The 14,783-nt window shown below is 43.4% G+C and overlaps 1 protein-coding gene across 1 annotated transcript in view; it reads right to left on the bottom strand.

Moving 5' to 3' along the window:
* Positions 1–14,783, bottom strand: part of MYO1D (myosin ID) — a 341,939-nt gene that overhangs the window by 192,224 nt on the left and 134,932 nt on the right. Inside the window, exon 15 of the mRNA XM_030541463.1 lies at positions 5,899–6,065. Within this exon, the coding sequence (XP_030397323.1) occupies positions 5,899–6,065 (167 nt within the window). The remainder of the gene's footprint in view (positions 1–5,898; positions 6,066–14,783) is intronic.

Here is a 14,783-nt window from a genome sequence, read left to right as displayed (position 1 = left end):
CTATTCAGAAAAGCTGGACATGCACAAGTCCATGGGGCCGGATCTAATGCATTCAAGGGTGCTGAGGGAGTTGGTTTATATGATTGCAGAGCCATTGGCCATTATCTTTGAAAACTCATGGCCATTGGGGGAGCTCCCGGATGATTCAAAAAAGGCAAATATAGTGCCCCTCTTTAAAAAAAGGGAAGAAGGAGAATCCAGGAAACGAAGGACAGGTCAGCCTCACCTCAGTCCCTGGAAAAATCATGGAGAAGGTCCTCAAGGAATCCATTTAGAAGCACTTGGAGGAGAGGAAAGTGATCAGGAACAGTCAGCATAGATTCACCAAGGGCAAGTCATGCCTAACCAACCTGATTGCCTTCTACGATGAGATAACTGGCTCTGTGGATATGGGGAAAGCGGTGCACGTGATATATCTTGACTTTAGAAAAGCTTTTGATATGGTCTCCTACAGTATTCTCACCAGCAAGATAAAGAAGTATGGACTGGATGAATGGACTAAAAGGAGGATAGGAAGCTGGCCAGATCATCGGACTCAATGGGTAGCGATCAACGACTTGATGTCTAGTTGGCAGCCTCTATCAAACGGAGTGCCACAGGGGTTAGGTCCTGTGGTTGGTTTTGTTCAACATGTTTATTAATGATCCGGATGATGGGATGGATTGCACCTTCAGCAAGTTTGCAGATGACACTAAGCTGTGGGGGGAGGTAGATATGCTGGAGGGTAAGGATAGGGTCCAGAGGGACCTATACAAATTGGAGAATTAGGCCAAAAGAAATCTGATGAGGTTCAACAAGGACAAATGCAGAGTCCTGCATTTTGGACAGAAGAATCCCATGCACTGCTACAGACTAGGGACCGAGTGGCTATGTGGCAGTTCTGCAGAAAAGGACCTTGGGATTACAGTGGATGAAAAGATCAATCTGAATCAGCAGTGTGCCCTTGTTGCCAAGAAGGCTAACAGCATATTGGGCTACATTAGTAGGAGCATGGCCAGCACATCGAGGGAAGTGATTATTCTCCTCTATTTAGCACTGGTGAGGTCACATCTGGAGTACTGCATCCAGTTTTGGAGCCCCCACTACAGAAAGAATGTGGACAAATTGGAGAGAGTCCAGCAGAGGGCAAAAAAAATGATTATGGGGCTGGTACACATGACTTACGAGGAGAGGTGAGGGAACTGGGATTGTTTAGTCTGCAGAAGAGAAGAGTGAGGGGGGGATTTGATAGCAGCCTTCAACTACCTGAAGAGATGACGTAGGCTGTTCACAGTGGTAATAGATGACAGAACAAGGAGCAATGGTCTCAAGTTGCAGTGGGGGAGGTCTAGGTTGAATATTAGGAAAAACTAATTCACTAGGAGGGTGGAAAAGCACTGGAATGGGTTACCTAGGGAGGTGGTGGAATCTCCATCCTTAGATGTTTTTAAGGCCTAGTTTGACAAAGCCCTGGCTGGGATGATTTAGTTGGGGTTGATCCTGCTTTGAGCAGGGCGTTGGACTAGATGACCTTCTGAGGTCTCTTCCAACCCTAATCTTCTATGATTCTATGCTTGACTCGTGTCATAGCAAAGGTTCTTTCCAGGAAGCTGAAAGAAACTACAAAAAAGAGGGGAAGTGACATCATCACTTGGACTCTTCTCCCGCCACAACTCAACATCTGGAAACAAGTCCAGAGAACAAAGATTGAACAGGGGAGCTGGTCCCAGGCTGGAAAGGAGAATCCCAGCCTGTGTATTCAGGAACTATATCATCTACCAGGGTGAGACACTACTTGATTCGAACCCTGTCTAGTTTATAGAACTCAGATTCCAATTTTACTTTTATTTCTTAGGTAACTAACTTTGATCTGTACACTTATTACTTATAATCACTTAAAATCTATCTTTCTGTAGTTAATAAATCTATTTTATATTTTACCTAAAACAGTGCATATTTGTTGAAATGCTTTGGGAAATCTGCTCAGTGTACAAAAGCTGGTGCATTTCCTCTTTCTTTTGCAGAAGTGGCAGACTGGGTAATAAAACTTACACTGGTCAGGGCAAGATGGTACTGCTCTGGGGTACAAGGCTGGGGAGCTGAGGGAATTGGCTGGAGCCTCTCTATTGTTGGTTCATAAGCAACTGGCAAAAGCATTCATGTAACTCAGCTGCGTGTGTCCCTGGCTGTGGATGTCTGTGTAGGTGCAGTACCTGGAGAGGTTTGTGGCTTAGCAACAGCACCACAGTGTGAGAGAGCCCAGGTTTGTAAGCCAGAGGGCTCAGCGGTACCCCAGTTCCGGGTTGCACCCTGGGGAACCTGTCACAAGCTGATCATCAAGTAGGGTGCATGAACTATCCACCTTTATCAGGCATTTAATTATTCAGTTTTCCAAACTCCCCACACACAAACAAAGAAAAGCAGAAAACAGTTCAGCATTAAACAACTATGAATCAAACAGGAAAATAACCAGATCTGACTCTGCTCTGCCATAAAGTATGCTCTATTTGAGAATTGCTGATTGGATAAATAGGTTTTTGCAAGGGGGCAACAATGAATATTCTGCATATGATTTACAGACTTAATCAATAATGCAATAGGCAATTCACCATAACAACATTATCCACATTTGTGTTCTAAAGGAAACACATTCAGCAGTTTTAACTATTCGCCCATTTAAAAACCCATGAACTGAGAAGTCCAAATTCTATCCCAATTTTCTAGGCTTTTTTTTTCAGTTGGCAAGCTAATTCCAAAATAAATGTTAGATGGACAACCACAAATCTGGTGTCACAACCTTGGAAAACTTTTTTTTTGTTTTTTAATAGGAAATAGGGTCTAATCTGAAGTTGCTGGGGTTCATTCTATAACAAAAAAGAGGGTACTACACTGACTAAATAACACTATACAAAACGTATACAATACTGTCACTGTTCTATTAAAATTAACCGCTGAACGAACTTGACAGCAAAAAACCTACTGTAGCACATGGTTCGAAGCAGGCCCCAGTATATCAGTGACAGAGGGTAATGGAAGGCACAACATGATTGTTTGGTTTAGGTATGCTAAAGTACAAAAAAGCTGACATTTTTTTAAAAATCCTTTACGGTCTCACGATGAAGAGTTTTTGCATTTATATTTGGAAGGGCTCAGAGCTCTCACTCTCAAATAAATCTGTATGCAGTACATAAATAAATATTTTACACACACACACATACCAAAACACTTTCGTTCGGTTTCAGATCTCTGCTCTCTATTCCCAGTGGAAAAATGTTTCTGCTATAATTAATTCACTGGGATATAAAATGGAAAAATCTTTCACCATGAGACATTTCACATTACATGAAAGAGACAATCAGGGTGACGGAGCAAATCCACCTTTTATTAAGCAGACCTTAGAGGAATAAAATGTCAGATCTAAAACTTGTATAACAAGGTGGAGGAAGATTTTATGAAAGAGGTGGAGAGAAATTAAAATCTCCAGAAGAGACAAGGCTACATCAACAAAAGAGATCCAAGATTTATACAACATTACGCTCACTCTCTCTTAATACAACAACTGGTAGTATTAACATTGTCAGAATACTGCTGCAAGCTTTCCATCTCTCCAGCAGCATGTGCAGTTCAAGCTCACTAATTCCTTCCCTGAGGCAAAGAGCATGACCCTGATCCCCTAGCAAGTCAAAATCCCAAAACCTTACGGCTAATTATAACGAAGCAGGACCCAGAATAAATCTGCTGCCTGACAGAATAGCTCTTCCCCTCCCCCATGCCTAAAGATCTCAACAGCCTTCAGGGTCATCCATACAGTAAACATTCTCCTCTGCACTCCTTTGTTTTTTCTCTCCCCTTCATTTTTAACCTACAGAAGGAAACTGAAAGAAGAAAGATTATTTTTTAAAACCTACAATCCTAAATGGAAGTCCTTTGAAATTCAGACATAATATTTGCAGATAAACTCTGGGTTTGAACATGTAGCAAGAGATTTCTATCACCACAATTCAGTTGGTGAGGTTTCCAGTGTTATTTTCATGCCACACTTAATGTTTCTTTAGAAGAGGCATTAGAGCTGAGAATGACAATAATGAAAAGTGTTTGATTATACCCTCAAGAAACCAAGCTGCCTAGCCAGCACCTTCCCCAAAAGATACCAAGCCATAAGATTTTTGGTAATTTAGATGTTAAAACCAATAATGCAACACACAAGCATTTAATGATAATGTATTGATTTCAAGATGCATTTTACCCCTAAGGATGCCAGTGAAACCAAGTGAAAACAGATTGACTACGGGCTGGATCTAAATAGGCTTGAGCTTACTTTACTGTAAAGTGATATTTGGCCAGGTTCTAGGATCTCTACTCAGTTCTTAAATAATCAGACTCACTGTGACCACAGTGGGAGCTTTCCTGAATACAAGTTCTAAGTAAAGAGAGTAAGGAGGTCAGGATACAGTATGTTAATTATTGTTTCGCTTGCTTCCGCTAATAAAGTGAGAAATCAAGTGTGCTGGAGTGTTTTATGGCTAAGCAATGCAACAAGGGGTTAAAAGGTTGTACCAGTTGCTGTACATTAATCTAATTTTCCAGCCATTAGCTTCATTTTGCTCTCAGACATACAAGAGCTTATCACATATCCACTAAACAGTAGCTTCTTGTGCAATCATAAGAGCAGATTTTAATGGATTCCTGATAATGTGCATGTGTGTGAATGAGGGCAGAATCAAGCCCTAAACTTGTATGATGATGAAAAGTTACAGTTCATGACAAAAATGAAGTACAGTAAATAGTATTAGTTGAACCATACCCTTTTATTATCCTTCAGTTACTGGAAAAATGAATCAAAAACCAAAACCAATTCAATGATCCACCAGCAAGATGATGAAATTCTAGGTAGGCACAGTACTTTACATACACTGTAAGAAACCTTAGGGCTTGTCTTCACTTATACGGTAAGTCGACTTAAGTTACGCTACTCCAGGTACGTTATTTACGTAGCTGGAGTAGACAGCCTACATCGACCTACCACAGTATCTTCACTGCATTGCATCGATGGGAGATGCTCTCCTGTTGACTTACCTTACTCTTCTCGGAGAGATGGAGTATCGGGGTGGACTGGAGAGTGCTCTGCAGTCGATTTAGCGGGTCTTCATTAGACCCGCTAAATCGACACCCACTGCTTCGATTGCAGCAGTGTCCATCTCCCTGGTAGTGAAAACAAGCCCTTAGCTTAAGCAACATTTCTAGCTACTCAAAACACAGTCCAGCATGCATCAAAAATCATGTTTTCATGGGGTCAAGTCATATCATCTCATTCCTATCTCTCACCTTCTATTTATAAATTCACTGAGTCCAAAAGTTTCCTTTCTGACCCATGTAATGTCACTATATTTGGAAAGTTATTTTCTCCCCCAGAAAAGGAAACTTTCCATACTTCTCCAAAAATATAAGACAATATTTAGAAGAGAAAAACACAAGACATTATTTAATTCTGTGTCTAGGGTTAATTTTTGTGTGAAGGATCTTCATTGTCCATTAACTCTAACGATACTAAGACAGTAACAGAACACTGGTTCAGTCTAATTGGGGTCATGGGGCTTTCAACCCTGCTGTTTATAAAGGGTGGAAAATGGTAGCCCATAAAGAATGCATTCCTCAAGTCTGTGCATCTGCTGCCATATCAGGCTGAGACAACCAGCACCTTTCTATGACTAACAGTGTTTTATCCAAGCCACTAGTGTGTGCTCAAAAAAGAAACAATATACATACACCATTCATGACTAAAGATCACCAGACGAAAGTATTCTATGTTTACAGATCACAGTGAAAGCAGATCATTAGATTGTGCAGCTCAACCAACAGCCTAGAAAGCCAGCAGACATCTCAAAAAAAAAAAAAATCATGCACTAGTTCCCTTCTCACCTGTGAAGAAACTTTTCATATGTTTGGCGGTAGGCAAATCCTGCCCGTCGGACCCTGACATTCTCCAGAAGTCCAAGGTATTCCACCTGATGCCTGCAGCGTTCTTCATCAAACAGCTGTGATGACTTCTTTTCATTGGGCTTAATGCATCGGACATAATATGGCTCCTACGGGGACAAATCAAACAATGACTTACATAGAGCTAAGAACTTTGTGAAGGATACAATTTACTAAATAAAACACATGAATGCACAATTAAAGTAAGTATGCATTCCCTAAACAGTTTGCCTTTGAATATGAACACGACATAATATATTAACTGACATTTTCTCTTCAGTTACAGAAAGGAAACAAGACAAAGCTACTGTTATTGAGGAGCATTTGGGGTAATAAGGTGACCTAGGGGGACATGTTTGCATGGAATACGTATAGACAAATTAAGGGGTCCCAGTATAATAACGAGTCAGTGAAACAAAGACATGTGTTCTTGAAAAGTATGGGGTCAGATTCCCCCAACTGGTCCACAGAGGTGCAAATGGACCATCTGCACTCCAGAGGACTTTATCCCAAGGGGGAGAGAGTTATGTTTCACCACTCACATTCAAAGATTCCCCCAGGGGAGCACAACTATAGTTGCAACCATGAGCCCCGCCAAATGAGGCTGCTTCACCATCCACTTTTCAGGGGGTCACCTTGAACAGCCATAAGTTTTCTCTAATAGGCCCTAAGCCTGGCTTACCCATAACCTGATTGGACCACATCTCCAGCACCCTTGGTCAATTCTAGCTCAGGCCCATATATGCCATTCAAGCAGTATATAGAGACCATATAGGTTCCACAATTGGCTAGGGAAGAATTCTTCTAGAACAGAAGATACAAAGAGTCAACTTATGCTGCCCCACTGGCGCCTGGCAGAGGGCATACTGGAGGGGAACCTCTGTAGGCTGAGTGCTATAGAAATTCTGAACTACACTGGGCTGTAGCATAGCCCATAGGCTTCTTGAATAAGGTTGCAGCCAATTAAAGCAGCCTCTGGGGCTGCTCCATGTTACACTCGTAGCTGCATCGGTCTCCAGAATGCCAAGAATCGAAGCAGTATGAAGGTGGCTTTAAAATACTGTTGCCACGGCCTCCCCAAGCAGTTGTCCTGTATTGCTTCTTCTGCAAGGCACAACACAGAACCATTTTCCCTGACTCAGAATCCCTCCATTGACTCCTTCTAAGCAACCGAAGACACTGATGACTGTTCCTCCCAGCAGTTGACAAGAAGGAATGAATATCAGAGGGACTCCTTCTTGTCAACTGTTGAGAATAGGCCACTTCCACTTTAACTGAATTGGCCTCATCAGCACTGATGCCCCACTTGGTAAGGCAACTCCCATCATTTCATGTGTTGTAAAATATATGTACACACACACTGCTTACTATATTTTTCACTCCATGCATCTGATGAAGTGGGTTTTAGCCCACAAAAGCTTATGCCCAAATCAATTTGTTAGTCTCTAAGGCAGCAGTTCTCTAACTTTTGTACTGGGGACCCCTTTCACATAGCAAGCCTCTGAGTGTGACCCACTCTTATAAATTAAAAATACTTTAAAATATATTTAACGCCATTATAAATACTAGAGGCAAAGTGGGGCTTGGGGTGGAGGCTGACAGCTTGCAACCTCCCCTGTAATAACCTTGTGACCCCCTGAGGGTCCTGACCCCCAGTTTGAGAATCCCTGCTCTAAGGTGCCACAAGGACTCCTCGTCGTTTTTGCTGATACAGACTAACACGACTACCACTCTGAAACCTGTGGGAAAAATCCTTGTCAGAAAACAAATGGATGGCAAATGCCCAGTCTTCGTAATATTTAGCTCACATGTCATCAAGAAAGTATTCAGTTACTTGTTATCTGGATTAATTTTTTTTAATTACAAATCAGTGTAATATTTATTCATGTTTACAGCAGGTTTGGGAGACTTCAGCCTAGATAAATGTCTGAAAAAAGCTATTTTATGTTTGTTCTGTGATTTATGACAATAGGAAAGTTTAATCCATGCTTACCTGAAAGTTACCTTTCCTTAAGAAATAAGGTCCACAGATTCATTACAATGGGTACTTCAGCCTGCATGAAGCCTGGGGGCAGAAACAGCCCTGTGTGCCCTGACCCTTTCTGGAACTAGAATCTCCCATGCCTTGTACACTTCCGTAATACATTGTCTACTCCACCTAGCACTGGAGGACTTGGAATCTGAGTCCTTGACATTTCAAGTGGAAGGATACAAAAAGGTACCGAATCTCCACATGGACTCTATGTTTTAGGTAAATTTTCAGAGCCCTTCCAACATCTCCTCAGTGGGATGCTGTGACCTTGGACACAATGAAGGGAGAATCACTTCTTGGACGCATGGAAGGAAGAGTTCACCTTTGGGTGAAACGATTCCGGAGTTCTGAGCACTACCTTGTCTTCATGAAATATGCAGTAGGGCTCCTGCACAGAAAGCTCTGCCAACTCCAACACTCATCTGGAGGACGGGATGGCTACCAGAAAACAAGTCTTGATGGACAAATACTGACATCAGTAGTTCACGGGGTTTTTTTGGTCGGGGCTCACATCACATGTGTCTCATTTGAGAAACAGAGGCAGGCCTTCCTGCCTGCTTGGCTAACCGGACCCAAAGGCTACCTTGGATTCTCTGACACAGAAATCCAGAGATTCTGCAAACACCATGCTACTACAGGCAGACACCTGACGAGAAACGGTGCTGCCCAGAATCTGCGACTGGACAACAGGGGATGGATCACTCGGTAAATTGCCCTGCTCTGTTCATTCCCTCTGAAGCACCTGGCACTGGCCACAGTTGGAAAATAAGATCCTGGGCTAGATGGACCATAGTCTGACCTACCATGGCCATTCTTATGCCCACTGCATTATTTCTATCGCTTCAGCATATAGCACTGGGCTTCTTGATCACTAGTGGTTGTTCACTTATGCAACTACAGTCATGTTGTCTGACTGAGGATGTGATTCCTCTCTAGGCTGGACTGGAAGCTTTGCAGCATCAGCTTGACTGCTCTTAGTTACAGGAAATTTACACTGTGGCCTCTTTCCTCTAGGTTCCAGATGTCTTGAGCTGCATGAGATCCCAAATGTGCTTCCCATCCATTGAAGCTGACACTGGTTGTGAAGATAAGGTGATCTAGAAGGCATATGGGTATCCTTTATGGACTGACCACCATTTAAAAGAGTTGATTACCTATGCCAGAACCTTCGCTTGATATGTTCCCAGGAATGGACCTTAAAGATGAAGCCGTGAAGGTGCCTGTTGTCTGACTGCTTCCATGGAGTGATCCCTTTGCACAGTACTAGGAGGCCATGTACTTGAAGGCTCAATGCTATAGTTGGCTTCCTGCAGTTCCGAAACAATGCAAGGAGGTCCTGAATCTTTTGGAACCTTCCTAGAATTGGATATATCCTTGCTATCAAGGTATCCATGGAAAAGGGTAAGGAGACTGTCTGCCGAGGAGAGCCTGCCTCTCCAATCCTGCCTGCGTCCCTTCCTGCACAAGAGAGGGTGGCTGAAGTGATCGGGCTACATCCTCCCCCAGAGACAGCTAAGCTCCCCAGCAGGACACAGCCCCCTCCTTTTACCTCTGGCTTTTCTCACCTAGATTTCCCTGAAGACTGCTGGGATATCAACCACAGCAAACACCTCTAAAGGGGGAGCAGTGGTGAGGGGACAACTTCCTTTGAAAGTTCAAACACAGCCACAGGACCCAGATGGGAATGGGAACTGTTAGCCTGAAAACTTGAAATAAAGTTTGGAATTTCCCTGAAGGAAGCTCTGCAGCAGGGAACCTTGGCCAAGCCACCAGCAGGCAGAAAAAACTGGAAGGATTTTCAGGAAGCAGGCATTCTCCTTCTGCCAGTCACTGCCAGGATTGAGTTGACTCCCAAGCTGCATACAGGCTGAAGTACTCATTGTGATGGATCTGTGGACCTGAGCACAATGAAGAACGAGTCGGTTTAAATCCAGTTCCAACATCATAGGTTTCCACAACACAAAGGTCAAAACTGGTAGTAACTAACATCCTTGTTATGAGAGACATCAAGGATGGAATGGGCCAGGGAGACCAATAGCGGCTTTTCCAAGTCCAAGTTGAAGCACATTGGCAGGGTACTGCTGGGACAGGCACTGCCCTGTTTTACCACGTCTGTGAACAAGGACACTGGTCTCCAGTGCTGTCACATACACCCTTCATGGCACTGAGATCTTATACATAACTGGAGTTTCTCTCGCTTAAACTTACATCTATTTAAATGTTCTACAGTGGAGAAATCCAGAAAGGTCAACATGAGAGAGAGACTCCTAAACCCATCTTGGGATCTCTCTTTATAGCATCAGGATAATGCCTTCATTTTGAATTTTTTGGATTTCATTTTGTTTCAAAGCTTAATGCTTTTTCAAAGTAGTTTTTGTACTTCATAATAGCCTGTAATGAACATCCCAGCTAAACTGCAATGGATACTTCCACATTAACATTACTACCAACTTGATTTTTATAGGGATACATATCTGGTTCCCATTGCTGTGGTATCTGAGCCCCGCACACTGTCTTTAGTGCGTTTCTCCTCTGTGAAGTGGGGAGGAACTATTCTGTTTTACAGACAGAAAACTGAAGCACAAAGACACTAAAGTGACCTGCCCAGTTTACACAGGTAGTCTGCATCAGAGCAGGGAATTGAAACAACCTCAAGTCCTAGCACTCTAACCATTGGATCAGCCTTTCTCTGTATGAAAGTTTCAAAACTAGAGGTGAAGAAATGAAGAAAGTGTCTCCTCTACGGTTTGCAGCTAACTACCCGAGACGTGCTTAGACACTCCGAAAAAGATACATAAGGGAAACATTTGTGCTAGATTAGTCACAGTGATGGAATTAAAAACATACTGGAGAGGAAGCTTGTCAAAGTGAATTCAAGGGAAAGCAAGGAGTGGAGAGGAGGGGAAAAAATCAGATGGAGAGGCTGGAAGAAAGGAGGGGTCTCAAAAGAGCAGTCAGCCCCAGAATAGCTCATCATTCATCGTAATGTCAGCCAGAGCAGTACAAGCACTAGTGTTTTTAAAAGGAAGAACCCAACTGATCTGTCAAACAAGACCAAATGCTCAAAAGGAAAGCATAGGAAGATAACATTTGTCAAGCACACACCTTTATGTGGCAGGTATATAAATCAGCCTATAGACATTTTAAAAAGATGCATCTGAAGACACCTCTCCATATCTTTTATTCCCCTTTTTCCAGTGCAATAAAAGTATGTTTAACAATCCTACATTTCTGTCCCTGGACTCACAGGCTTGGTCTACACTACGCATTTAAACCGATTTTAGCAGCGTTAAACCGATTTAACACTGTACCCGTCCACACTACGAGGCCCTTTATATCGATATAAAGGGCTCTTTAAACCGACTTCTGTACTCCTCCCCAACGAGAGGAGTAGTGCTAAAATCGGTATTACCATATCGGATTAGGGTTAGTGTGGCCGTAAATCGACGGTATTGGCCTCCGGGCGGTATCCCACAGTGCACCACTGTGACCGCTCTGGAAAGCAATCTGAACTCGGATGCACTGGCCAGGTAAACAGGAAAAGCCCCGCGAAATTTTGATTTTCATTTCCTGTTTGCCCAGCTTGGAGCTCTGATCAGCAGGGGTGGCAATGCAGTCCCAAATCCAAAAAGAGCTCCACCATGGACCGTAGGGGAGATATTGGATCTGATCGCTGTATGGGGAGACAAATCTGTTCTATCAAAGCTCTGTTACAGAAGACAAAATGCCAAAGCGTTTGAAAAAAAAATCTCCAGGCTACACAGTGCTGCATGACAAGCATAACGGGAAGCCAGAGACTCAAATGGACGCTCATGGAGGGAGGGAGGGGGTACTGAGGACTCCAGCTATCCCACAGTCCACAACAGTCTCCGAAAAGTATTTGCATTCTTGGCTGAGCTCCCAATGCCTGTAGGTTCAAACACATTGTCCGGCGTGGTTCAGGGCATAGATCGTCAATTTACCCCCCCCCCCCACACACACACACAGACACGTGAAAGAAAAGGGAAATAAGTCGTTTCTTGACTTCTTTCAATGTCACCCTATGTCTACTGAATGCTGCTGATAGATGCGATGCTGCAGCAGTGAAGAGCAGTATCCACTCCTCTCCCCTGCCCGGTGGCAGACGGTGCAGTAGGACTGGTAACCGACCTTATTATGAACCCGTGAGTGCTCCTGGCTGGCTTCAGGTGAGGCTGGCCGGGGGTGCCTGGGTGAAAATAGGAATGATTCTCGGTCATTCCCAGTAGATGGTACAGAACGGCCGGTAACCGTCCTCATCATAGCAACTGGGGGCTGAGCTCCATCAGCCCCCTCCCTTTCCTGTGTAAAGAAAAGATTCTGTCCTGCCTGGACTATCATAGCAGCGGCATGCTGGGCTCCTCTCCCCCGCACCGCTTAATGTCCTGCCTGGACTGTCATAGCACCAGGAGGCTGCCTCCCCCTCATTTTATCTCACTAACAAGGCATTGTTTCTTATTCCTGCATTCTTTATAACTTCACGACACAAATGGGGGGGACACTGCCACGGTAGCCCAGGAAGGTTGGGGAAGGAGGGAAGCAACGGGAGGGATTGTTGCAGAGGCACCCTCCATGAATGGCATGTAGCTCATCATTTCTGTGGGATCTGACATGGAGCAGCTGTGCTCTCTGATACACTAGTTCTCTAGTACACTTGCCCCATATTCTAGGCAGGACTGACTATTTTTAGAAACCATAAAGGAGGGATTGACTCGGGGAGTCATTCCCAGTTTTGCCTTTGCGCCTCCGGCCGATCTCAGCCAGGGGCACCCATGATAGCAGCAGACAGCACAGAAGGACAGATAACCGTCATCTCATTGCCAGTTTACACCGGCAGCAGACAGTACAGAATGACTGATAACCATCTCTGCTATCATGCAAAAGCAAATGAATGCTGCCGTGTAGCGCTGGAGTATCGCCTCTGTCCGCGGCATCCACTACACATATGGTGACTGTAAAAAAAAAAAGCTGAACGGGCTCCATGGTTGCCATGCTATGGTGTCTGCCAGGGCAATCCAGGGAAAAAGGGCGCAAAATGATTGTCTGCTGTTGCTTTCCAGGAGGAAGGAATGACTGACGACATTTACCCAGAACCACCTGCGACAATGATTTTTGCCCCATCAGCCACTGGGCTCTCAACCCAGAATTCTAAGGGGCGGGGGAGACTGCCGGAACTATGGGAGAGCTACGGAATAGCTACCCACAGTGCAACGTTCCGGAAATCAACGCTAGCCTCGGACCATGGACGCACACCGCCGAATTAATGTGCTTAGTGTGGCCGCGTGCACTCGACTTTATACAATCTGTTTTATAAAACCGGTTTATGTAAAATCGGAATAATCCCGTAGTGTAGATGTACCCTTAGTACAAGTTTGGAAGGAGATAGTAGATTAAGTATTTAATCTTCCATAATAAGAAGAGCTAGCACTTAGATTTGGTGTGCTTCAAAAATATGTTTCATTGAATCTCAACAAACTAAGCGAACATGCAGACCTGAATACCCTTTTGAATTAAGAGTCTTAGCTATCCAACCAGCAAACTTTTAGCAAAGGTTGGTGTGAGGTTTTAAAGATATGTTTTACAATTGGGAAAAATGAAACTGATTGTGTGTCTTATGTATCATGGTAGATTTGATAGAATTTTCTGTTAAAATTAACTCAGTGTTTACAGACAGTTCTTGCATAGTACATGATAAACACTTCTAAGATACTTATTCCTATACCAACTGCCATCTGATACTCAAAAAGCACTTTATAAACAACGAATTAAACCCCATTGCCACTGAGCAGTCTGCCACACCCATTTTACAAACAGGTAAACTAAGCCACAGAGAAATTGACTGACTTGCAAAGCCACTAATGGAACTCAAATTGTCTGTTCTTCCCATGCTTACTCTTCTGTTGTCTGAACACCTGGCTTCAAGCTCTGTGTTTAAGCCGCAAGTTCTTCTCTTTCCTCCCAAAAATTTCAGAATTCCAGTTTTCATTAAGAAAAAGAAACAGGATTCAACTAGAATATCTGTGGAACAATTAAACTCATCTTTGAAAAAGAGTGTCCATTTAAGCATATTAGAAAGTTCTAATATCTATTAGAGCATGTGTTCTCAAACTGGGGGTCGGGACCCCTCGGGGGTTGCGAGGTTATCACATGGTGGGGTCGTGAGCTCTCAGCCTCCACCCCAAATCCACTTTGCCTCCTGCATTTGTAATGGTGTTAAATAGATAAAAAAGTGGTTTTAATTTTTAAGGGGGGAGGTTGCACTCAGACTTGCTATGTGAAAGGGTTCACCAGTACAAAAGTTTGAGAACCACTGTATTAGAGTTTTGCTTGAATTGATACAGGTTTTGTCTCTAAAATGACCATATTCCAAAATCACACAAGGTAAGTAATTACTAACAAGCGTAATTTATTTGAATACACTTTTGCCCATTCAGTAATGTTCTTATTTTTTTTCTTGGCAGTAGCTAATTTCTTATATGACACCAGCATCACTGCTGCAAGAAAACTGTCTGTCTGTTATTTGTCACAATTAGCAATTACTCATAGACTCATAGACTCTAGGACTGGAAGGGACCTCGAGAGGTCATTGAGTCCAGTCCCCTGCCCTCATGGCAGGACCAAATACTGTCTAGACCATCCCTGATAGACATTTATCTAACCTACTCTTAAATATCTCCAGAGATGGAGATTCCACAACCTCCCTAGGCAATCTATTCCAGTGTTTAACTACCCTGAGAGTTAGGAACTTTTTCCTAATGTCCAACCTAAATCTCCCTTG

This window comes from Gopherus evgoodei, chromosome 23, assembly GCF_007399415.2.
Source record: "Gopherus evgoodei ecotype Sinaloan lineage chromosome 23, rGopEvg1_v1.p, whole genome shotgun sequence".
NCBI classification, from domain to species: domain Eukaryota; kingdom Metazoa; phylum Chordata; order Testudines; family Testudinidae; genus Gopherus; species Gopherus evgoodei.
Note: the sequence above shows the minus strand (reverse complement) of the source record. Positions and strands in the feature narration are given on the sequence as shown.